The 24,659-nt window shown below is 42.9% G+C and overlaps 1 protein-coding gene across 1 annotated transcript in view; it reads left to right on the top strand.

The window, feature by feature from the left end:
* Positions 1-2,752: 2,752 nt before the first annotated feature.
* ASIC2 (acid sensing ion channel subunit 2) overlaps positions 2,753-24,659 on the top strand; it is a 337,372-nt gene continuing 315,465 nt past the window's right edge. The window contains exon 1 of the mRNA XM_051992410.1: positions 2,753-4,808. Within this exon, the coding sequence (XP_051848370.1) occupies positions 4,065-4,808 (744 nt within the window). The 5' untranslated portion in view covers positions 2,753-4,064. The remainder of the gene's footprint in view (positions 4,809-24,659) is intronic.

Raw genomic sequence — 24,659 nt, 5'->3', positions numbered from 1 at the left:
ATTTCATTATCTTTGAAATTACAGAATTGACTTGTTTTACTTATAAAATCCTATCTAGCTCTAGAACACCCAGTGGGGTTCTATTTGCCTCAGTATATTGAAATGTGTGCATGTGTGTGTTGGATTTCCGAGCCCATGCCAAAGCCTAAGCAACATAATTAAGCCTGGTGAACATTACCAGCTATAGGACTGAGCAGGGATCTCAGTCCAGAGACTCATATACATTTAAATTTCAAATGCAATGGAAGATTTTGAGATTAGGAGGAGGAAAAAAAAGAAACCAAAGCTACAGCTGTATTAATGAACATTAATATAAAGTGAGCCTGAACAGGGTTATTGTTAGTCTGGGAATCAGTCACTGTGAGGAGAGGGAGGAGAAAAATGGGGCAGCCCTGGTTGGTGAAGCTCCTGCATTCTGTGTGCTGAGTCTATCTTGGGACTCATTCCATCTGAATGGCCTTTATATGGCCAATGGACAGACAGAGGGTGTGGGGTGTGGGGCTGGCAGGAGATGAAAGGAAGGGGTGTGTGTGTGTGTGTGTGTGTGTGTGTGTGTGTGTGTGTGTGTGTTGAGGTGAAAAAAAGAGAAACTGATCTTGTGAGAATCAGAAATTGGGAGCCAATAGCAATGAAATGAAAAGGATCTCAACCCACTTCTCCAGGGAGAAAAAAAAATGGAAGGATGGCTGAATGAGCCTTACTCATCCCCATCCTTATCTGCACTCCAGGAAGAGCTCCAAATTCAAGCAGTACTCTGCCTTGAGACCCCAGCTCTCCTGTGGTCATGTTTTCTACTTGGTAATGACAAGGACATATCTGATTGGGACCAATCTCATTCAAAATGATGAAGTAGACAAAATCCCTAGAGATTCAAGCCTCCCTCCCTCCATCTTCAGTTTGGGTCATGTGGAACCCCCTCCTTTTCCCTCCCCCCAACGCCATCAAAACCTATCCACAGACCTGGATCTGATAAACTCTTCACGTTCAAGTGTAAATGACAGGCAGGTTTCCCCGTATTTACCTCTAGGGAGAAAGTCTCAGTCAATCAAGAAACAAATATTTATGCCCTTTTGTAGAGGCAAGAATATTGAATTCAGAGTCAAAAGATCTGGCTGCTTGACCTGACTGCCATTAATAGGTTGTGTGATTATGGGAGAAAAAACAAAACAAAACAAAACATCTATTCCTTCTCCGAATCAGTTTCATTTGTAAAAAGAGGATGAAACGTATCTTTAAAACAACGGATGATGACATAATAGAGAACTGGTGGGGAAAGCCAAAAGAACTGAGTTCAAATCCAGACTCTGACACATCCTGGCAGGGTGATCTGGGAGAGTCACTTAACCTCGCAATGCCCCCAAACAAATATCTAAGATTATACACACACATACATACACACACACATATATGTATTATATATGTATGTATTGTATATATTATATATATTATACATATATATGTATATATCTGAAGAGTTCCAACTTGTATTGGTCGAAGAATTAGACCAATGAAATCACAGTTGCAGTGTTTATTTTAATATCTACCCTACTTATTTCACAGCATGGTTGTGAGCCTGGATGGAGATAATGAACGGATGTGGAAGCAATTTGTAGGTTGTAAAGTACTGTACGGTTCTTGTTACCGTGCATGCTAAACAGGAAGTACCAGAAGTCTTAGTGCAGTCATCAGCTTTTAATAACAGAAAACTGCAATAAGATTTTTGAAGTGTGAACATGCAATCTAGCAGCTGCTTCCTCCACTCCTCACCCAAGTGCCTTCACTCAAGTAGTCCCGTCTGGACTGCACTTCCTCCTCACCACTGTTTCTTGAAACTGCTAGTTCCATTCAAGGCTCAGATCAGCCTTTAGGAGACTTTTTGTGATCCCTGTGACCCGGGGTGTTCAGGCTCTCTCCTTAAATCACTTTATCTCATCTTGCCTGAATATATTGAATAACCTTCCCTGTCTCTGAATGAGCCCCTCCAGTTCCCGGAGTTAATAAGCTTCCTGAGGGCAGGATCTGTTCTGTTTGATTCTGTGTTTCATTAATATAATACCTCGCGCTCAGTGGAGACTTTGGGATGTTTTTTGGATGAAAGGGCTACCTCTTAGATAAAATTTGTAAATTAAGGACCACTGGGGCGCAGGGCTGGAGCGATCACTCTGGGCTAGGGTGCCAGAATATGCCAGAGAGCCCTCGTGTGATCCTTTTGCTTGATGATTCAATGGGCATTTTCTAGGAGATTTGATACAAATTTCTCAAAGTGGAGGACTCAGAGAGGGGCAGAGGAGCAGCCAGGTTAATAGAAAGAGCTCTGGATTTGGGAATCGGAGGAACCGATCTCAATCTTAGCTTGGCTAGCACTTAGTGTGTGTGACCTTGGATAAGTAGTTTCTTTTCTCGGGATTGTCTTCGGTAAATTAAGGGATTTGGATCAGATTATCCGTAGGGTGCCTTCCAGCTCAAATTCCTAGGATTCTGTGACTGGATTAGGGAACGAATAGGGACTGCTGCGGGGTTGAGGGCACAGCTGGGATAGTGCCCGATACTTAAGAAGGAGGGGTTGTCCACGAATCTAGGGCCCCGTGCTCCCCTGCAGTAGGGAGAGGCGCCCAACACACACACACACACACACACACACACACACACACACACACACACACTCAGTGCCAGGCGTCCCCCACCCAGCTGACTCCTGCAAGCAGCTTCCCACTCGGTGCGCAGCGGCCACAGCGGCCAGGAATTAAAATGCAGTGAGGAGGAGCCCGGGAGCGTCAGCACCGTGTCTCCAAGAGCGCACCCAGCTCGCAGCTGCCTCCGCCCCGCCCGGAACCGCGGGGCCACCGTGGCTGAGGAGGAGGTGGAGGTGGAAAAGGAGGAGGAGAGCAGGTGCTGCACAGCGCCCAGCCGCGCCAGCCGTGCGCGGCCGCAGCCCAAGTTCGCCCCGGGGCTCCAGACGCCCCAGGTCGGGACGGGAAACCGGGAGATAGTAGCGGGCCGCGGTTCTCGCAGCCTCGGGCGAGGAAGGGGCAGCCCGTGGCACCGAAGGTGCAGACAGTGGCTGCGCAGTCTTCCCGTTCCCGATGCCCAGGCTGGGAGGAGGAGCCGCGGCAGGGGCAAGGGGGGTCGGAGCGTTTCGTTAACACTGACTGGACCTAGGAGAGCCGGCAGAGGGAGCGACGCTGCGCGGCCGCCGCAGCCTAAGGCTGAGTCTAAGCCGGGCCGGGGGAGCGAGCCCCCTGCCGTCCTGTCACCCACAGAAGCTCCCGGCCCCAGGAGAGAGTCGGACGCAACCTAAGCGAGAGGAAGGGGCGACTGCCCTGGCGCGGGATTAGGGGGAGCGCAACAGCTGGGCGGGGGAGCAGCGTCTAGACCTCCCTCGGAGCAGCCTGGAGGGTCCGCTAGGGAAGGTGAGGAGGAAGATAACGGGAAGGGGCACCCGGGCAATCAGCTGCTCCTGCTAGCCCCAGCCCAGTCCTTCCACACCCACCCACCCACCCTCTCGCCCTGGAGTCAGGGGAGGCCTCTGGGGGCGCTCGTTCCCCAGCTCGCTGTCGCCAGTGTCCCAGCGACGCTGGGCTAGTGGACTGGGACTGGCGGGATTTGTGGCAGGGAGGAGAAGGAAGCGGGCTCCTCGGAGCAGTCATGTCGGTCTAGTGCTCCTCCCTCCGGATCCCTCTCTAAGACCAGGATCAGGGGAAATCCGAAGCAGGGTCCCCCGGGGGCCAGGACGGCGGGGGCGGGAGCCGTTTGGCTTGGGGCTGGAGAGGCGGTGCCCGGGGGGTCCCCGAGAGAGGTAGTACGCGGAGAGACATCCCGGGGCCAACAGGGAGGAGAGCCGCTCCGGGAGAGGCCAGTGCCAGGGGCGGCCAGCGGAGGCAGTGCCCGGTCCCGGGTGGGTGCCCGCGGAGGCGGCGCCGGGAGGGCATGCCGCGCCACCGGGGCTCCTTCCGGGCGCACGCTTCCCTGGCGCGGGCTGCGCGTTGCTGCTGCTGCTGTTGCGGACTCCCATGGCGGCTCCGCCTGGCCGGGGCTGCCTCCCCCTCCGGCCGCGGACTGAATGAATGAGCCGGAGCGGCGGAGGAGCCGGGCTGCCCCCCGCGGCGGGGGCGGCGGCGGCGGCGGCGGCACTGAGCCCCTCGGGACGCTTCCGCATGGCCCGCGAGGAGCCCGGGGGGGCGGCGGCAGTGGTGGTCGGGCACCCCGGGGGCGGCCGGAACGACGGCCGGGAGCGGGCGCTCCCGCGCTCGGGGCCCCGGCGAAGGCGGCTGCCACTCAGCCGCGCTAAACTGCACGGGCTGCGGCACATGTGTCCGGGGCGCACGGCGGCCGGGGGCTCTGGCTCTTTCCAGCGTCGGGCGCTGTGGGTGCTGGCCTTCTGCACCTCGCTGGGCTTGCTGCTCTCCTGGTCCTCGAACCGCCTGCTCTACTGGCTCAGCTTCCCCTCTCACACGCGGGTGCATCGCGAGTGGAGCCGGCAGCTGCCCTTCCCGGCTGTCACCCTGTGCAACAACAACCCGCTGCGCTTCCCGCGCCTCTCCAAGGGGGACCTTTACTACGCTGGCCACTGGCTCGGGCTGCTGCTGCCCAACCGCACAGCCCGTCCGCTCGTCAGCGAACTGCTCCGAGGGGACGAGTCTCGTCGCCAGTGGTTCCGCAAGCTGGCCGACTTCCGCCTCTTCCTGCCACCGCGCCACTTCGAGGGGATCAGCGCCGCCTTCATGGACCGCCTGGGTCACCAGCTGGAGGACATGCTCCTCTCCTGCAAGTACCGGGGCGAGCTCTGCGGGCCCCACAACTTCTCCTCTGTGAGTTGGCTCTCTAGTTACCCTTTCCCCGGGCCGCGGGCCCCCTCTTCTCCCCTCATCCTTCCAGGATTCCTGTCTCCACCGTCTCCGGCTCAGGCAGCCAGTCTTCTGGCCGATGGGTTTCACTCTCCTGGGCCTGATTCAAAACTCCCATCCCGCTTCGGGACTCTCCCCTTTCCCTTCGATCCCTTCCTTTATTGGCCCGTGTCTCACCCGTAGCCCAGCAGACTCCCTCAAGGGAAGCTGCTGGGGACGATCTCAAGAAGGGAGAGGTCCCTGGTGCCCTTTGGAGTGGGCAGTGCCTTGGCCCCCGATGCCCTCCTAGCCTTAAGCTCCAAATTCTCCTTTCCTCTTCCCGGGTTCATATCGCCCTTAGCGCCAAGCAGGTGGGATGGATCCTGATGGCTGGGGTAGGTGGGAAGGAAGAGATGGGGAAAGAGGGGAGGCCAGTTCTGTCCAAGTTGGTAGTGTTTGTGTCTTTGGAGGACAGGGGGAGGATGGAACAATAATACAAGCGATTCAGTAAGTGAGCTAGCTGCTTAACACCCAGAAATTCTCAGCAGCCTTAATAAGAGTGATATCGCAAACATAGAAGCTCTGTTTAGATTCTGGGGAGGGAACTCCCAAAATGTCACCCGTCATTGAAACTGCAGGTGGCCTGGGTCTTTGCCCAGACTTGGGAGGGCATATATAAGCCACAGAACCTTTGATATAGGGGCAGGGGTACCATAATTCTCTCTGGCTTTCCCCGAGGAAAAGTTGCTAACTCAGGGTTGGATAGAATGTTCTCTCCTGGCAGAAAGCAGCATGGGAAGGGACAAGAGAGAGGACTCCTAACAGTTAGCAACAAGGAGATGCTGGGCTGGAAATTTGTAAGCAATTGTATGTGCTCATTTCCCACATGCAGTGGGTCTGGATAGAACACCTGTCTGAGGGGAAGGCAGATTGGTGGGAAAATGACAACTAGAATTTCCAGGGCCCTAGATGGAGGAAGCTGGCTTAACTATGTGGTGTCTCTTTTTTATCAAAACGCTATGGAAGGCTGCCGTGTGTTTTGGAGTTCATAAAGAAAAAAAAACAAATGTGTATGTTTGTTGTTGGATTAGGGGTGGGGCTTTTAAAAAATTAAAAGGGTGCTCAGTGCTCCAGACTCCGAGAAACTAAATAGAAAGGTAGAGGATGTTCCTCACAGGGCTCAGAGATTGAGACCTGACCCTTCCTCTTATTACCTGTGTGACCTTGGTCAAACCAGATATCTTTTCAGAAGCCTCAGTTTCCTCATTTGTAAAACGAGGCAGTTAGATTAGAGACGTATATTTTCGTGGATGATTGAAGAGGCTCACAGGGGAACAGCTGGGTTTGCCATAATTCAAATATGCATTCACCTGTGTGAAAGGGGAGGGCTGTTTCCTGACAGGCTATTTCTGCTCTTCCTTCTTTATTATTCCTTGACGGTGACCTTTAGGTTGTACCCCTTGTGTTGTTTGGAATCTCCACGTGGAGTGGGTCTGGATCCGAGCCTCCTATAACATTCTTGCTCTTGGCTCAGGGTTTGTTTATTTTTCATATTGCCCTGGTTAGCTGCTGAACTGTCAAATGGGCCTGGCATCAAAGCTTTTCTCCTCGGGCTGCTTCCTTTGGACCATCACTCTAAACTTTGTAAAGATGAATTTCATCTGTCTGGGTTTCTGTTTGGTTGGTTGGATATTGATTGACTGATCGATTAGCAGCCTTCTTTGGTGGTATTCATGTAGACTTACATGCCGAATAAAAGCTTTAATAATTCTTAACTCCAATCAAGGATTGAGCGCCTGCTGTATGCCAAGCACTGAACATGCAAAGATAGAAGCAGAAGAGCTTCTGCCCTCAGAGTTTGGGTTCTGATGGGGCACAGAACAGGCAAAATAGGTACAAAGTATCTTTAATAATTTTTAGCCCTAATCAAGGATTGAGCATCTGCTGTGTACCAGGCACTGAGCATGCAAAGAATGAGGCAAAAGAGCTGCTGCCCTAAAAGAGTTTGGATTCTAATGGGGCACAGAACAGGCAAAATAAGTACAAAGTAACTAGGGAGTATTGGGGGAGAGATTAGCAGCTAAGGGAAATAAGAACAGAAATCATATAGTTGTCCCTTAAGCTAAATTTTGAAGGAAAGGAGGGATGTTAAATGATGGAAGTGACTAAGCTTGGGCTGAAAACTACAAAAAATGAAACTAAACTCACCAAGTAACAAATCAGAGCAAATCCATATGCCAATCCTTCATATCCTCTCAGATGCCTCTTGTTCTTTTAGGTTCTCTTGGACATAACTCTTCCTTGCTAAGGAGCCACCCCAATCTTTTGTTTATTCTCTCAGCACATATATTGAGTTCTTACTATATCTCAGGAATTAGCCTCTGCATTTTTCATTCTTCTCTCTGTTCAAACTGTCAGTCTCACTTTGGGGTATACATTCCCTCCCTTGTCTATGAGGCAGCATGACAAAATGGAAAGAGAAGACTTTGGTACTGACTTCAAATCCCAACTTACCAATTTTTATGTGGAAGAAAGTCACTTCTTTATACATCTATTTCCTCTCTGTGAGGGGTTTGGGGTTGAGGAGTTTGGATGAGATAACCTCTAATCCAAGAAACATTACAACTTAAAATATACTATTTAAAGCCAGCTAGGTTGGTACCCTGGCCATAGTATATTAGAAGGTTCTGTTCCCTCCCCCCCCACTACGTGTGTGTGTGTGTGTGTGTGTGTGTATTCCCATGATCTCTTGTAATCTTATCCTAAATCTTCTTTACCTAACATTACCTAACAATGGTAGACTAATAAGAATGTCCCAGTCTTGGAGGTGACTTCTTTCTCCCTGCTAATTCTGAGAGCCATTTCAGAAGGATTGTTAATCTGCCATGTGGTCCTTTCATGCTTCCACCCAGGATGCTATCAATATGATCAGCTTCATCCAAGACCACTAGCCTGTCTCGGGCTGGAATAACAGGACTGGGATATAGCCTCAGGTATTTTTTGCCTTTAACAGTTGGGAACTTTCTACTAACTTAATAGGGAGAGATGAGAAACAATGCTTTAATTGATTCCCAGAATTCTATATTTCTCTAGCTCCCCAAAGGAACTTGGTATATTACTTGCTAACAGATCAGCTAAAAAGATATCCTGAAAGTGATTTCTTTGGGGTGGCACTCTAGCATTCACTCATAACCTTTCTTCTATTCATACCAAAGGACCTTTGCCCAGATTCTGGTACAAATACCTGGGCATATTGGAGTTAAGGGCACTAGGGGTGTCTTTGGGACTTGTTTTTTCCAGCTGGTTCTGAGTGTGGCTATTTACATTCCTATTTGGGTTTGGGGTAATTATCCAGCTGCTAATCCAATTAGCATCATTTATGAAAGGAAGCTCACTGTTTCTCAATGCCCATTCTATCTCAGTGCACTGAAGTTTCTGGCTCTGGGGTTTTGGCACATCTCCTGTCTTTCCTGAAGTTACAAAGAGCAGCTTCCCTTTCATTGGCTAGGAGGGAGGGTGTGAGAGAGTCAGTTCCAACAGTTACTTGGGTACCATACACAGTTAGGGATATGTGTGGGAGAGGGGTGACAGGTGTTTATACTAGCTGTTGGAGGGTCAAGCACAAAATCAGGAAGCAGTGAGGCATTTTTCACATTTAAAGGAAATTTTACTGCTGATAAATAGGACTGGGGGATATGAATGCAGAAAGGGCTTGGGGAGTAACCACCTGGTTCCATGACCCGCCCCAGCTTCTACCATTCAGAGAGGTAATATGGTGTAATGAAACACTGGACTTGAATTTTAAAGTCTTAGGTTCAAATTTCAGCACTATCCTTTCCTGGCCACATGATAATAAGTTGCTTTGCCTTTCTGAATATAAGTTTTCTCATTTGCAAAATGGCAACAATACTTTCATTGCCTACTTCATGAAATTGCAACGAAAACTCTAGAGGCAACTAAATGGCTCAGTGGATAGAGCACTGGGCCTGGAGTCAGGAAGATAAGTTCAAATTTGACCTCAGACACTTACTAGCTATGTGACCCTGAAAAAGTCAGTTAACCCTATTTGCCTCAGTTTCCTCATCTGTCAAATGAGCAGAAGGAGAAAATGGTGAACCACTCCAGTGTCTTTGCCAAGAAACATGACTGAATGAATGATTAAACAACTACAAAGGAAAACACTTTGTTAACCTTTTGTTTTCCCTTTTGGACTTTATTTGTGATTTCATTGATGCGGAAATTTCTTCCACCAAGAAAGGTCAGCACCTCCCAAAACTTCCAGACTTAGAGATTTGCCAGAGACACTGGTAGATTTCATGATTTGCCCAGAATCACAGAGTTGGTATTTGGCAAAAGCAAGATTTGAACTCAGGTATTCCAGATTTCTTTCTACTCCTCCTCCTTGCCCCTCCTGTGAACCTTATGCTATTAAAAAGTATGAATAATTATAAATTATTAATGAGTTTGATTCCTATATGTTCACAGTGAAACTTTACCCAAAACCAAAAAAAAAAATTGTTCTGGTCCTTCTAAAATAGGTTGGCTGCTATTAGCAAGAGAGAAAGAGAAAAGGAGGCTCTGAGCAGCATTTCTGTATAACACTGACCTTTTCTGCTAAAACATTGTTCAGAAAGACTTGCTGTGGCTAGGGTCTATTTAGAAGCATAAGGAAATTTCCCTTGTTATTGAGAAATAGCCCCCTGTGCTCTAAAGGTTAGAACACTGGACTTGACATCCAGACTTGGATTCAAATCTCACCCCAGATATTTAAAAGCTGGCTGACCTTAGGCAAAAAACAAACAAAAAACACTCTATGACTAGTTTCTTTCTCTGCAAAATGATGGCCTCTAAGGACCCTTCCTGCTCTAAAACAGTGGTCCTATCAGAGCAAAGGTTTGCTTGTTTGCTGGGACAAAGACAAAAGTAGCAAAATTTGAGCCAATACAAGGGCAAACAGCAAGTAGTTACTCAAAGAGCCCTTGACTTGAAGGGAAGAGTTCTGGATTTACTTCCGAACCCTGTAATTTACTACCTGTGTGACCTTGAACAAGCTGCTTAACTTCCCTGAGCCTCAGTTTCCACATATGTAAAACGAGGAGCTTGGAATAGATGATGGTGGTAGTCATAATAATACCAATAACAATAATAATATAAAATATATACTATATTATATATAGTTATATGCTCTAAACACATATTCATATATATATCCATACATATATGATTGTATGTGCATATGTGTGTGTACACATAAATACACACATGTAAAATTTATATAGTATCTCCTATATTTAAAGTATGGTGCTGATACTTTACAATGGTTATTCATCTCATTTCATCCTCACAATAATCCTGGCAGGTAAGTGCTGTTTGTGTGTGTGTGTGTGTGTGTGTGTGTGTGTGTGTGTGTGTGTGTGTAAAATCCCCATTTTATAGATGAAGAAACAAATAAATGAAGGTTAATGACCTGTCCAGGATCACACAGCTAGTAATCCCCTTCTAGCTTTCAGTCTTTGTTGCTATTGTCCTGAAAGGATTGTACTAATAAAAGTAACTGGCATTTATCTAACATTTTAATGACGGCAGAGTACTTAACTCACTTGCTTTATCCTCATTTCATTCCTGGAAGGAGGATCCTACTGGTACTGTTTTATTCCTTTTTCAGGGTGGGGGAGAGAGGTTGGCAGTAGGGTTGACAAAGATTCAGAGCAATTTCAGGGACATGACTAAGAGGTGAGTTCCGAGCCCAGATTTCTCCTGACTAGTCTAGTTTTCTTCCCATTAGACCAAATGGTCTCTAAAGTCCTATTCAGCTCTGATATTCTGTGCCCCAAGTGGTAGTTAGAGAGGAGAAAGGACAGGATCCTGGGATCTCAAAAATGGCTGAATCAGAGCAGCAGCCATGGCTGAAATGTCCACATCATTGAAGTGTTAAAGCATAGAAGATGATTGATAGATGTTTCTACAAGAAACACGTGGACCTTTCTTTACCCAGTGATTTCACGTTGGGGAAACACAGTAAGAAATCAAATATAGACTCAGAGCTACAAGCAACTGAATTGACCAAAATATAGTTGATTCTGGGGTTGGGAGTGGGGGAGTTTTTGTCAGAACCAATCAAAGTGCAGTCAATCAGATGGCTACACAATTGATCCAATTCAGCTATTAGGTGCCTACTTTCTGATGGAAGAATCCCTTCTCGGATTTGTTGGGTTAAGATGTTAGGTATGGATTATCTCCTGGGCTGCCTGACAAAAATCATAAGATTTGAGAGTAGAGAAGGACCTTGGAGAGATCATTTCGTCCTGAAGTGTCACTCTTACTGCCTACTGGCCCCCAAACTCCCAAGTAAACCAGACCAAATTAAAATATAATTAAGAACTGTGTAACAAAGTAAAGATACAATTTAATATAAATAATGTTAGCTTATGATTTCCTGAGTTGATATGCAGCCAATAGGGATTCACTTTTATTTGATCTTGACATCACTGATCGATCTAGTCCAAATCTCTTGTTTTCTAATGAGGAAACTGAAGCAAGGTTGTATGACTTGACCAATGACACAAAGTTCTTTTGCCTGAGTATCAGTTTAGGAAAGGGTTAGCTAGATGGTACAGTGGTTAGAGTGAAAACTTAAGAGTCAGGAAGATCCGAGTTCAAACCCTCCATCTCTCAGATACTTACGACCTATGTGGTTCTGGACAAGTCACTTAACATGTTTACCTTAGTTTCCTTACCTTTAAAAATGGGGAGGTGACAATAACACCTACTTTACAAGGTTGTTGTGAGAATCACATAAAATAACATATTTATGGGAAGTGTTTTACATGTTTTAAAGTGCTACATAAATGCCCAATTATTGTCAAGTAGACTGAATCTAAACAGGAGTTCTCTCCCCAGAGGGCTGATAAAGAAAGAAATGCTGGGAAGAAATAAATAAATATATATATATATATATATATATATATATATATATATATATATATAATATATATATATATATATAAATAAAATTTCAAGGGCAGGCTCAAAGGTGTCCAAAGCCTGCCCTTGAAATAATTTCTATTGAGAATTGGTATTGACCCCAATTACAGGATCACAGGACTTAAAACTGAAAGGAGTCTAATCTAACCCTTCTAAATTACTTATGGGGAAACTGAGTCTCAGAGGAATGAACTGAGTTACCTAAGGCTGCACAAATAGAAGACTAAAGATTCAAACTGGCATCTCGACTTCAAACAATAATAGCCCGCACCTTTAAAGTCTGAAATGTTTTCTATATTTAAACTCATTTTACCATTGCAACAACCTTGTGAGGAATGCATTCCTACTATTTCATCCAGGGCCATCTCCAGTATTCCTGATCTATATCTGGCCACTGGACCCAAATGGCTCTGGAGGGGAAAGTGAGGCAGTGACCTTGCACAGCTTTCTCTCACTTCAATCCCTGTCATTGTCATGTCATGGCTTCACCTCCCTGATGTCATGGTCCTCTTCCAGAACAAGAGATAAACAATAATCTCTGCAATTTAAGAGGAGAAAACTGAAGCTTAGAGGTTTCAGGGATTTCACAGGTCACCCAGTGACTTAGGTAGGACTCAAACCCAAGTCACACTGCATGGAAGTCCAACATTCTTCCCAATATGCCCCATTGCTTTTAATCTTTAGATGGCCAGTATGGTATATTGGAAACATTAGTAGCTAGTGGGAAACAATAGACAGGTAGCTTTGGGCAACGCATCTAAGCTCTCTGATCCTCAGTTTGTAAAATGGAGTCCCATGACTCGGACAACCTCCCTGGCAGGATTGTTGTGTAGAAAGTTGTTAGTAAAACTTAAAGCTTATTTAAATGTGTGAATTATCCCCTGGTAGGACCAGACCACCTTTCCTGAATCCCTCTCGAGTTCTGTTCTGGCAGGCTCAGACTTGAAGTTGAGCCCCACAGGAGGTAAGGAAGAGGCTCTGAGATGGGGTGCTAGAAGGTCCTTTTTATCACCTCCCAGGGGGAGAGTCCTGCTCATTAGTCATCTTGTATGGTGGGTTCTCTGAAGTACCTTTAGGCTATGTCTGGGCAAGAATGCTCAAATTGGCTGCAAATGGAAGAAGCACTCTCTGCATTACTTGTAGCCCATCCTCATTGCCCTGGGAGCAGTAGGAGGGATCCAAATAGCTGATTTCCTTATGTCTCACTTAATTGGGTTCACAGGGCCTTCAGAGTAAGGTGAAGGGAGATTGGAGAGCCTTGAGGCCATTCATTTAAAAGCTCACTTGGGACCCCAGAGTACTCCCAAGTAATCCCAAGAAAGTATCAGTGTTTCAGGAGGGATAGCTTTGGGATGCTTCAGTTATCTGGACATCTGCTAGATCAAAGATTCTTAGCCTTTTTGTGTTATCATAGACCCTCTGGACAGTCTGGTGAAATCTATAGACCCCCTTCTCAGAATACATTTTTAAATGCAAATAATAAAATATGTAGCATTACAAAGGAAGACAATTATGTTGAAATATAGTAATTAAATTTTTTAAAACAAGTTCATGAATCCAGGTTAAGAACCCCAGGTTAAGATTATTTCTTTCCTTCTTGCCCTCCAAAGGAGCAGCCAATATATTTCTCAACATTTTGTTGATAATTGCATTCTTTAGAAGGCAAAGGAACCAATAAAGAGAATTCTGCTCTAGATCTGTTGCTCAGCTACTTGGAGTAACTAAGTATAAAAGTAAAAAGATTCTCCATCTTGAAATTTGTGACAGAGGAGAGAAAAATTGAACCTAGTCTATTTAGATTTCAGAAAAAGAGTTGGAATAATCTCATGGACTAAAAATTTAGAGGTAAAGTCGGCCTAGGAGATCTGGGGAACTCTAAGGAATGAAATTCTGAAGGCCTTAAAAAAAGCAATAATTCCAAAGAGGAAGAAGATGAGAACCTCTCTAAAGACACTGATGTAAATCATAAGGAACTATTCAAATTTGGTTTTTAAAAAAGACATGTCAGAAGTCAGCATGACAGTGGAGCTGGACTCAAATCTAGAAAGACCCTGATTTAAATCCCATCTTTGGTACAAATTGTCTGTGTGATCCCTAGGTCTATGGAATTTCACTTCTCAGTACTCTAGGTCACTTTAACAACTTGATAAGAAGGTTCTGGTTTGCACTAAAAGAAGTAGTTTTTTCATCTTGGAGACCCTAATACCACTGAAGTCATTTGTCCAGGTCCTCTATGTATAAAAGTTGAAAACAAAGGTAAATAGCAAAAGATGCCCTCAAAAATATGGTATGGTTGAATGAGTTAAAGCTAAGGAAAACAAAATAGGGCAGGTTATTTTAAACACACACACACACACACACACACAGCCTTTCTTTTTGTACATCATAGCTCCTTGGACTTGTAGGTAGCGTGACTTGGATTGTGTGTGTGTTCACGTGTGTGTGTTGTGTGTGTGCACACACAAAAGTCCAACATTATACACACAGACACATACACACACATATATATAGAGAGAGAGACAGAGAGAGACAGGCAGACAGATAGACGATGGAGAGACAGACATTTGAGTGTTTTGTGGTGAAATGCATCCAAGAGATCATCAAGCAGGGGCTAGAATCCTGTTGATAACTAGGCTCCAGAAGGGATTCTTGTTGCAATACAAGTTGAAGGACCTGACCTCTCAGCTCTAAGTTTTGTAATTATGTGAATGTGGGAAATGTCTCCTGGACCGTAGAACATGAATCTCCCACAGGGAGTTTGTAGAGAAGGTCAATGGAAAAGTCCAAAGTGGGATTAGATAGGACTTTTTCTCTTGGACCAGACTTGTTATTTCCTTGACAAAGAGAATTTCTGGTAACGAGACTTTCTAATAGAAGTAAAACAGCTTCTCTGGAACTTATGGTCCTTGAGAGTTGTCCCAGATTTTGAGAGTTTAAGTGTCTCATTCAGGGGCACAGAGCTGGAGGTGGGACTTGAATCCAGATGTTCTTGAATCCAAAGCTCATTTTCTAACCATTTTACCCTATTATCTCTCAAGTAGATAGCATCTTTTGAAGGAAAGAATACTGAATTTGGATCAGAGAGTTTTTTTTTTAATATTGCCTGTTGCTTACTCTAGGTTCGCTTTACAACCCATCTCCTAAATTACACACACATGATTTTAAACACAAGTTACAATCACAGTGATCCACCAAGGCACAAAGCATCTTAAGATCTTGGGGTGGGGAAGAGAAAGAAAATATAAAGGGGAATGAGTGACCTGTATAATCTCGGTGTGCTTGTCTTCCAGGCCTGCTGACTTTGTGATCAAGACATGCTCTTGTGCTTTTAAAGAGCAATTTGTTGATCCCTACCCCAATCTATCTTCAACAAGCAGATGACTCCTTGTTAGAGATGTTTGATCAGGAATTTATGAAGAGGTATGGGTAGGATTGGATTGTTTCTAAGGTTCCTTCTAATTCTGAGGTTTCAGAATTCCAATTATTATCACTCATACTAAGTCAGTGTTTTATTGGACCAAAAGATGAATGAGTTCAGAATTACTTGGAAGGTCTATTCCTTATATCCTCATGCTGTATAATGGAAAGATAACTAGTTTTTGAATTTGAAGGCCTGGGTTTGAATCCCAACTTACTAATGTGTAAGTCTAGGCAAATCAGTTCCCTTTTTAGGGTCTTAGTTTCCTCTCTTGAAAATTGAAAGACTTGAAGTCTTGAAGAAAATTGAAAGTCCAAGTGGTCTCTAAGGCCTCATCTAACTCACAGATTCTATAAGCAGCTTTTGCTCCCATAGCCCTTTTAAGATTGATTGTTGCTAATACTTTTCTCTTCCTGATTGCTGTTTCCAGCCCAGACAAGCCTGAAAACATATACTCCTTCTACATGCCTTCAGTGTACTCACTTTTCAGAATCCCTGATTTTTGTATATATGTAGTAAAGATGAAGACTCATCTATGATCTCTTAGAATGGTTCTCTCCCCATTATGCCATATTTTTATATTTTTTATCATCTGATTTATGAGTCTCTTGTCTCCTATGATAGAATGTACAATATTCAATTCCTGGGCTGCTTTCACTTTGTCTGTATCCCCAGTACTTAGCATAATACCTGACATATATTAAAATACTTAATAAGTATTTATTGATGGATTGAGAAAGGTAGAAAACTCTTGTATGGGCTGATGTATAAGAACAGCACATTTCACTTTCTCCAGCAGAGACAGGCTCCAGGAAAAAATGAATGTGTGTTTTTTCTGGGATTGGGTTAATGATGCTTTCAGTCCCTATAGCACCTTTAATCTAGGAATTGCTTTGTGTATGTTTCACAGTATTACCCTGGAGATTAAGCAGATACCTTAGGTGTGCTCTTCCTCATTGTACAGCTGTACAGAGATTGAAGTTTAGAGGGGGAGAGTTTGGTTGGGAAAGAGAGAAGGGGGAGGGGAGGAGAGAGGAGGATAGGGGAGATGAAGAAGGGGGGGAAGGGGAAAAGAATATGAATGAGTGTTTTTTTTTTCCCAACCCCTTTTATCTCATCCTTACCTCCAGGCTCAGGCAAAGTTTCTCCTATGAACAGATCTAGGTCTCCCAATGAGTTTTTCCAAGGAAAAGAATAAACTCAGACCCTCCTTTTTATTTGCTTTTCAATTCCCATCATGCTCCTTTCTTGGTAATGAGCAAGCAGCCATGCAAATTGTCCAGACCTGTGATTCATTAGCATAGGAAATTCCTAATAAGGGGACTCCCTTTTACCAAAGTAGTTCAGCACCTAGATTGCAACTTACAGCCTTAAAGGATTTTCTGGGGCAGGGAGAGGTTAATAAATTCCCCTGTGTGTTAGATTTGAATCTAAGTCTTCTCAACTCCAATATCAGTTAGTTAAGCATTATTTCAGGTTACCTGGATCAAAGCTTCAATTTGCCTCTGAAAGGCACTAAAATACAGTGAAGGAGAGAAATATGAATGAGCAGATTCTGGCAGCAAAACCACTGCCCCCTTTCCATGTGGTTTAGGTAGTCACTCAAGGAGCATTTATTAAACACCTATCATGGACCAGGCACTGTGCTAGGTGCTAGAGATACAAAAAATTTAGCTTAAACCAGAAGACACTTCCATAATAATCATAATCCCTCACATTTCTTCTTTTTTTATTCAAACATTTATCTCAGGCTATAGTAGAGTGGGAGCAAAAAGTCTAATGCTGCTAAAATTTTGTATCTATTAATATCGTCAACACAGATAGCATTCGCTTTTTATAACTCCTTTCTAATGCTCAACAGTTTACATAGCACTATCCTCATGGCAACACTGTGAGATCCGAAGCTGAAACAGGAAACTGAATCTGAGAAAGGTGAGAGGACTTGTCTAAGGTCACACAGCCAGTAGGTGTGTGGAAAAGCAGCATTGTTGGGTTTTTTTTTCCCCCACCCCCAACCAGATGGCCTCTAGGCAGCATCTATGTCTGTTTCTTCCTGTTGAGGGCTTTTTTTGTTCTCCCAAATATTAAAGTGATCATCCTCTTAGAGATTCGGACTTCATGGCAGATTAGAAAATTGTTAGTACTTTGGTATCTAAAAGCAATAGATTTCATTTTCTTGTTGAGCCCTTCCCAATGAAAATTAAAAAAAAAAAAAACTTTTAAATGGATTCTGCAGGCTGTAGGCTGAAAGCTATAAATCTAAGTGTGATGTTTAGTAAGTCAGATGAGGTTGGATGCCTGTTTTTCCAGTACAGTCTCACAGAGCAAATTAGGGAAAGAATATGATTTATCGAAGCACCTCAAAGACTTGAGAGTGAGACGCGATTTTATTCATTTTATTACCATTTATTTTACGCTCTCTCTGTATACTCCCTGCACGAAGATTTGAAAGCCTATTTGGAGAGATTCTCTTGATCCGTCAAATTGCAGAGTATACTTTCAAATAGCTTGGTTTAAAGCCAGATTACAAACCAGCTTGAGTTTTCCATTTAATTCAATAAACATTTATTAAGCACTGAATGCATACAAAGTCCAGAGGATTTAAAGGCAAAAAAAAAAAAAAAGAAGGAAGGAAGGAAGGAAAGAAGGAAGAGAGAGAGAAAGAGAGAGAGAAAGAGAGAGAGAGAGAGAACAAGAGAGAAAGAAAGAAAGAAAGAAAGAAAGAAAGAAAGAAAGAAAGAAAGAAAGAAAGAAAGAAAGAAAGAAAGAAAGAAAGAAAGAAAGATGTACTTAATAGGCAAAGCTATATAAGGCAATTTCAGAAGAGAGAAAACATGAGCACTGGGTATGTTGAAAGGTCTGTGTACCCTGTGTCTCCCTGAAATGTGCTCTCAAAAAATAGAAGGGATTCAGAAGCAGAAGGGATTAGGCAAGGCATTTCAGTGTAGCTAGAGAGCACCACAATGCACACAGCACTGGCCCTGGAATCAAGAAGATTCATCATCATGAGTTCAAATCTTATCTCAGTCACTTACTAGCTGTGTGATCCTGGACAAACCATTTGTTTGCCTCAGGTTCCTTAATTGTCAGGTGCAATGAAGAAGAAAATAGCAAACCAAACCAGTATCTTTGCCAACACTCCACAAGGGGATACAAAGAGTCTGACAAGACTGAAAAATACACAAACAACAAAATGCTTTCCAGGCCTGGGATGTATCCTTTGCAAAGACTTGGAGGTGGGAAATAGATTGTGTGTATGGAGAATGGCCAGCCAGTCACTTTGATTAGGAACAGAGTAAATAATGTGGAGTGACATGCATGAAGACCAAAATCGGAGCTGGAAGCTGTATTGTAGAAGGCTTTAAATGCCAGGCTGAATATTTTGTATTTCCTTATGGAGACAATGGAAAGGCACTGATTACTTTTAGCAGGAGAGCCACATAGTCAGATTTGGTTTTTAGGCATGTCAGTTTGACAGCTATGTGGAAGTTAACTTGGAGAAGAAAAAGACTGGAAGCAGGGAGACCAATTAGGAGGGGATTGTAAGAGTCAAGGTGAGAAGTGATTTAGCTCCAGCTAGAATGGAGGCATTTTAAGTGGAGAGAAGGGGATGGATGCAAGGAAAAAATATGGAGATTAAAACTGTTAAGGTTTGGAAATGGATAGAATATAGATCAGGGCTTGTTTATTTGTTTTGATTATTTGGGGTGTCATAGACCCCTCTGGCAAGCCAATGGACCCTCTCTCAAAGTACAGTTTTTAAATGCACAAAATAAAATACATGCAATTAGAAAGGGATCCAATTATAAGGAAACATTTATCAAAATATTTTTTTTAAATTATGGACCCTAATTTAAGATCCTCTGCTATGGAAAGGGAGGGAGAGAGAAGTCAAGGCTGTGATGACGATGAGTGGAAGAATAATGCTGCCCCCAAGAGAATTGGAGGAGGAGCAGATGAGGGGAGGAGGAATGGAGAGGACTGAGTATATAATAAGGAACTGGACATAATCTTATCTGAACTTTTCTGGCACTGGATTTCTATCAGATCTGATTCCAACACCAGCTGCTTACGTGCTATGTTTCCAGGCAGGGTTGATTTAAGATTCAAATTTCTCTGAACAGCTGGGGATATTTAGCATCACTCTAATTACATTATATTTTTGACAGTACATGAAATGAGAACCTTTATGTTGAATATTCTACAAGTAGCAAATACTTTAAGCAACAAGGAAAACACAACTTCAAATTTTATATCAGAAGGCTTTTTTGGTTTTAAAACTCTTGCTTAGATGAGGTGACTTCCATTATTTGTTGTGAAAGATTGAGCTTGTTAGACTTGACTTGGCTGCTTAAGTCTTGGTTAGAGCACAGTGGTAATGAGACCAAGGTCACCATCAGTGTAACAGTGTAGTATTAATGTGCTGTTCATTCCTTCATTCATTTATACAATGGCGCTGTTGACAGATAGGATAAGTATTATAAAATCAAATTTACAAAAAACAAAAGGGAACTGAGGTTTACAGATGTACCATGACATCCAAAATTATATGGCTAAGACTTAGACCCAGGACTTTTTTATGACAAGTTCTTTGGTTATGAAAAGTTTGGTTTGAGACATGATTGGATTGAGGTGAAGGGGGAGGCACTTGGAAATGTAGGTCTGGAGAATATGAAAATAGAGGTTTGGAAGACTTCTATCCCTATGGAAGCAATAACCTCAGGGAGTGGGAAAGAAAAGAGAAAATTAGGCAAGAAGATAAGAGGGAAAAAGGCAAAAAGGTGGAGATTTCCTACATTTACAGTCTGGGAGGGCTGAGGAAGCTAGGTTTGAAGTAAAATATATGAGTACAGAAGAGAGGCAGAGAAGAGAAAGATGGTACTCTCATTTTAGAATACTGAAAGTTTGTCACTTTCTGTGTTTTCCCCCAACCTTCCCGATTTCCATCCCTGCCTTTTAATTTCCCATGTCCTTTTACTGAATCTCCCCTATTATGCTAATCTGTAGAATTTCTATCAGGGTAACAAAGTGACATAAACTATCCAGGGACACATAGTTTTAGGCAAGGAGTGAGAAAGAGGAAAATTGGTTCCCTTCCTTGGGGGAAGGGATGGACAGGGAAGGATGTGCTCCCTAAAATTCTTTCACTTTTATACAAACTTCTCTTCCTATCCTTCCTGAACTTTCCTTTAAAAGTTCTAGTTGATATTGTGATGACTCTTGGTAACATGATAGAAACTTTGCTGGTAGCTGATTTGGATGGCTTCTTTGTGATGCTGCTTCCCCTGTTGTAGACATGAGCAGGATAGCCTGACTAGAACAATAAACAAAAGAAAGGTCTTGGTAATAATAGTTTAAAGCAAAAATCATTTCTAGGACTCACTGGAATCAAAAGGAACCTTGGAGAGCATTTGGTTGAAGTGGGTCATTTTATAGATAAAGAAACTGGAACCCAAAAAGGTTAAGTGATGAAGTACTAATGGTCATATGGATTGGAATTTAAACAGTTAGGGCCTCTATATAACCTGTGGAAGGCTGGACCCAAACAGCAGGCTAGAGACAGGAGAATCAACAATCAAACAGAAGTTTAACTTCTTTCTTTTTTTCTTTTTGTTAATTCTTTTTTATTGAACTAAATATAAAATAAGGGAAAAAACAATAGAAAAAGAAAGACAGAAAAGGAAAATAAAAAACCAAAACATAATAAAACATTATCATGTGCCCAGTAGAACATCAGGGAGGATTCAAAATATATAACAATAAATTTCCATTTCAAGAAAGTGGAAGTTTAATTTCAAAGCGAGGGAAATAGTTTGCAAGCAAGGAGGCAAATTAAAAACATGTGCCGGGGCCCTGCCCCTAGTGAGGGAATCCACTTTAGTGTAGACAGATCTCAATACTTATATCAGTGGCTACGCAATGAACTGTAGCCCTGACAATGTGAGGTAACAGCAACAATATGACAACTTTGATTCATAGCATGGCTTTATGACCAGAACTTGTTCAAGCTTGTCCAAGCTCAGGGAACACCTGGTGCTGGTCAAAGCAATACAATCATTATGAGATTTTGCCAGAGGGTAAGCACAAAGGATTGTTGTTATGCCAAACTCAGCTACAGCTTGCTTGCTGGGCCTTAGCTCTGGAAAACTGGTTATCTCCTAATAATATCTTGACAGAACCAGATCTTCTTTGCACTGTATTACATATTAATGAATTCTCAGGATGGAAGGGACCATCTTCACCCTTGTCAACTTTCCCTTTTTTGAGGCTCCTGTTTCCCTGGGAGAGAGGAAAGAGAATACGGTTATCATTAGGACTGGCAGCCCGCTGCATATTTGCCAAAGATGGCCATGTGAGATTATGTGGGCAGGTGGCAGAGAGGCATTCAGATTAGAAGGCACAGGTTCTCATGTCTGCTCAGTCCTTTATTTGTGAGATGTGCTGCTTGGGTAGATTTTCTTGGACCCTTCTTCTCTTTAATGACTTTCTCCTTATGAAAGAATTACAACCAGCATCAAGAGTTATCAATGACCTTAGAAGCCCTCAGGACTAACTTGAGGGAGAATCCCATCCAATTAGGACGAGATTTCCTTTCCTTAAAACTGTCTAAGAGGGATCATTCTTCTTTTAATAGTTTTAATTATAGGAAGTTTGTTTTTGTTTTGTATATCAAACTGAAATCTTCCTCTTAACAAGTTATATCCATTGGACCTAGTTCTGCCTTCTTAGGCTAAGAAAATAAGAAAACATCATTCACATGATGCTACCTGAGTTATTTTGTAACATTACCTTAAATCTTCTGTTCGGATTTTCTCCTTATTTCTCACAGGGTATGGTCTTTAGACATCTCTCCAAATTGTTTTATTATTTAGCACTTTAAAAAATATACCCTAGTTTCAATGGGTTTGATATAGTCTAATCAACCCTTTCATTTTACAGATGAGGAAACTGAGCCACAAGGTCACAGGACTGGTTCAAGGTTACATTATAATAAGTAGCAAAGCCAGGATTTAAACCCAGGTTTTCTGACTGTCAAAGCCAATGTTCTTCTCACTTTATTGTACAGAGGCAGCTAGAACATAGAACCAGGAAGATGAGTTCAAATCCTGCCTCAAATAGTTACTAATTTTATTATCCCAAACAAAGCATTTAACTTGTCTGCCTCAGTTTCCTCTTTTGTAATAATAGCATCTCATGTCTCTACCTCCCCCAAGTTATCATGATAATAAAAGGAAATAATATTTGTGAAGTGCTTTGTAAACCTTATAATACTATATAAATATTAGGTACTATTCTTATTAGTATACCAGAAATGATTGGGTTTTCCAGTTGTTTCTAGTGTGATCACCCACTTAATAATGCCCACCTTTTCCTTAGGTAGCCCCTCTGTATCTCTTATCTAGTGGGGTCTTTCTTTCTCACTTTGGCCTTATTTGTCTGGCTGCTGCCTCAAGTGACTCAGTCTCCATTGCTGTCTGGCTTGGTGCTTCCATGACTTCTCCCCCTGGTTCTCTGCCATCCTTTAGTATACTATGACAAATAATTCATTTTAGACCAGAGTTAAGGAGTCACCATAATGGCACAGCAATGGCACAACATATATATATATTAGGGGCAATTTCAATATCTAAGATGCAGGCCTAAGGTTCTTAGCTTTATACATTCATTTTAGGCCTCTGATTATTTTCCCTCACCCTCTATAATCTAAAAGCTCATCCATTTTGCTTTTGGAGCCTTATTTTGGCTAGTCCAATGGGGCTTATGTGGTTATATTATCAGTAGTTTTTTAGAGTGCCTGTAGCTCTAAATCTCTGATTCCATGATTTCTCCATACCTCGGTTTCTTCTTCTGTAAAATGAGAGATGTTGGACTTGATGGTCTCTAAGAGCTCCTTCCTTTACCTGTCTTTCAGGAAAGCCACCAGCTTTAACTTGAAGCATATCATTGTTGGAAATTTTGTGTGTCATGGTCATTTCCAGGGCAACTAGGTGCTACAGTGGACAGAGCACCAGGGCCTACAGTCAGGAAGAACTGGGTTCAAATCTACCTCAGACACTTACTAGCTGTATGACCTTGGACAAGTCACTTAATCTTGTTTGCCTTGTCTATAAAATGAACTGGAGTAGGAAATGGCAAACCACTCTAGTATCCTTGCAAAGACTCCAAGTAGAGACACAAAAAGTCAACTATAGAACAACAATAGCATTGACATTTCCTTATCTCTACCCAAACTCTCTTATCCCATCCCAATTAATCTTGGAAGTGCTACTTAGTCAGCTTAGTTCTTCCCCATTTGGAAATGGAATCACCACTTCCCCTCCCATCTAGGCAATGAATTTTCAACAGTATTCAAGGCATCTGGGAATCAATTGAATATTAATGTCAACATGACCTTTTGGGCAGGACTCTTACTTAAAAACAATTGCAAAAACTCCATGGACCAAATGATATCAACTGAAACAATATGAAGGAACTGAAGAAATATCTTGGGACCGGATGGTGTGCTCCAGAGCCTCTTCTCAAAGGGCTACATGATGATGATTTCAAGTTCAGTCAGATTTTGCTGATTCAGAGTTTTGAGGTTTCCCCTAAGAGAAATAACATGAGAATTTCTGGTGAGTTGTTATTTCTGCTGAATCCTTTAGGAAATAGGAATTAGTGGGGAAAGGACTGACCTTGATATCAGGAAGAGTCTGCCTTAGTAGTTGCAGAACCTCCCTGGGCTGCTGTTTTCTTATCCATAGGAATAAAACAAGAGGATTGGCCTTCCAAATTCCCTTCTATTTAAATCATAGTAGGTCATCTTACAACCATCCCAGTGGAAGTAAGGAAATAATCATTTATTGAGTGCCATGAGTTCAAATCTGTCCTGAGATACTTACTAGTTATGTGACCCTGAACAAGTCACTTGATCCTGATTGCCATTTTCCTCATCCATCAAATAAGCTGGAGAAGGAGATGGTAAACCACTCTAGTATCTTTCCCAAGGCCTCAAATGGGATCACACAGAGACAGATAAACTGGAAAATGGCTGAACAACTACTTTTGCTATGAATCAGGTTTTACAAATATCTCATTTGATTATCACAAAGAAACAAAATTATCCCTTTTTGCAGATGATATAATAGAGTACTTAGAGAACTCTAGATAATCATTTGATCCCTGGAAGGTAGGTGCTATCATCAGCCCCATTTTCTAGTTGAAGAAACTGAAGAAGATAGAGGTCAAGACAGTTGCCTAAATCACAGATAGTAAGTGAGTGGATTTCTTAGTCTAGATCCAGGGTTCTATCCATTAGGCCACCCAGCTGCCTCTCACTGGTATTTCATTTCTTTGTTTTTGAGTAACTATTACTGGTGCCTTCTCAGTTCCATTGAAGCCAGTTTAAGTCAAGAAAGATCATTCAAACCAATGAAAGAAGAAATTTAGGCAAG

Source organism: Antechinus flavipes, chromosome 4 (genome assembly GCF_016432865.1).
Source record: "Antechinus flavipes isolate AdamAnt ecotype Samford, QLD, Australia chromosome 4, AdamAnt_v2, whole genome shotgun sequence".
NCBI classification, from domain to species: Eukaryota; Metazoa; Chordata; class Mammalia; order Dasyuromorphia; family Dasyuridae; genus Antechinus; species Antechinus flavipes.
This window is presented reverse-complemented; position numbering and strand designations above follow the sequence as displayed.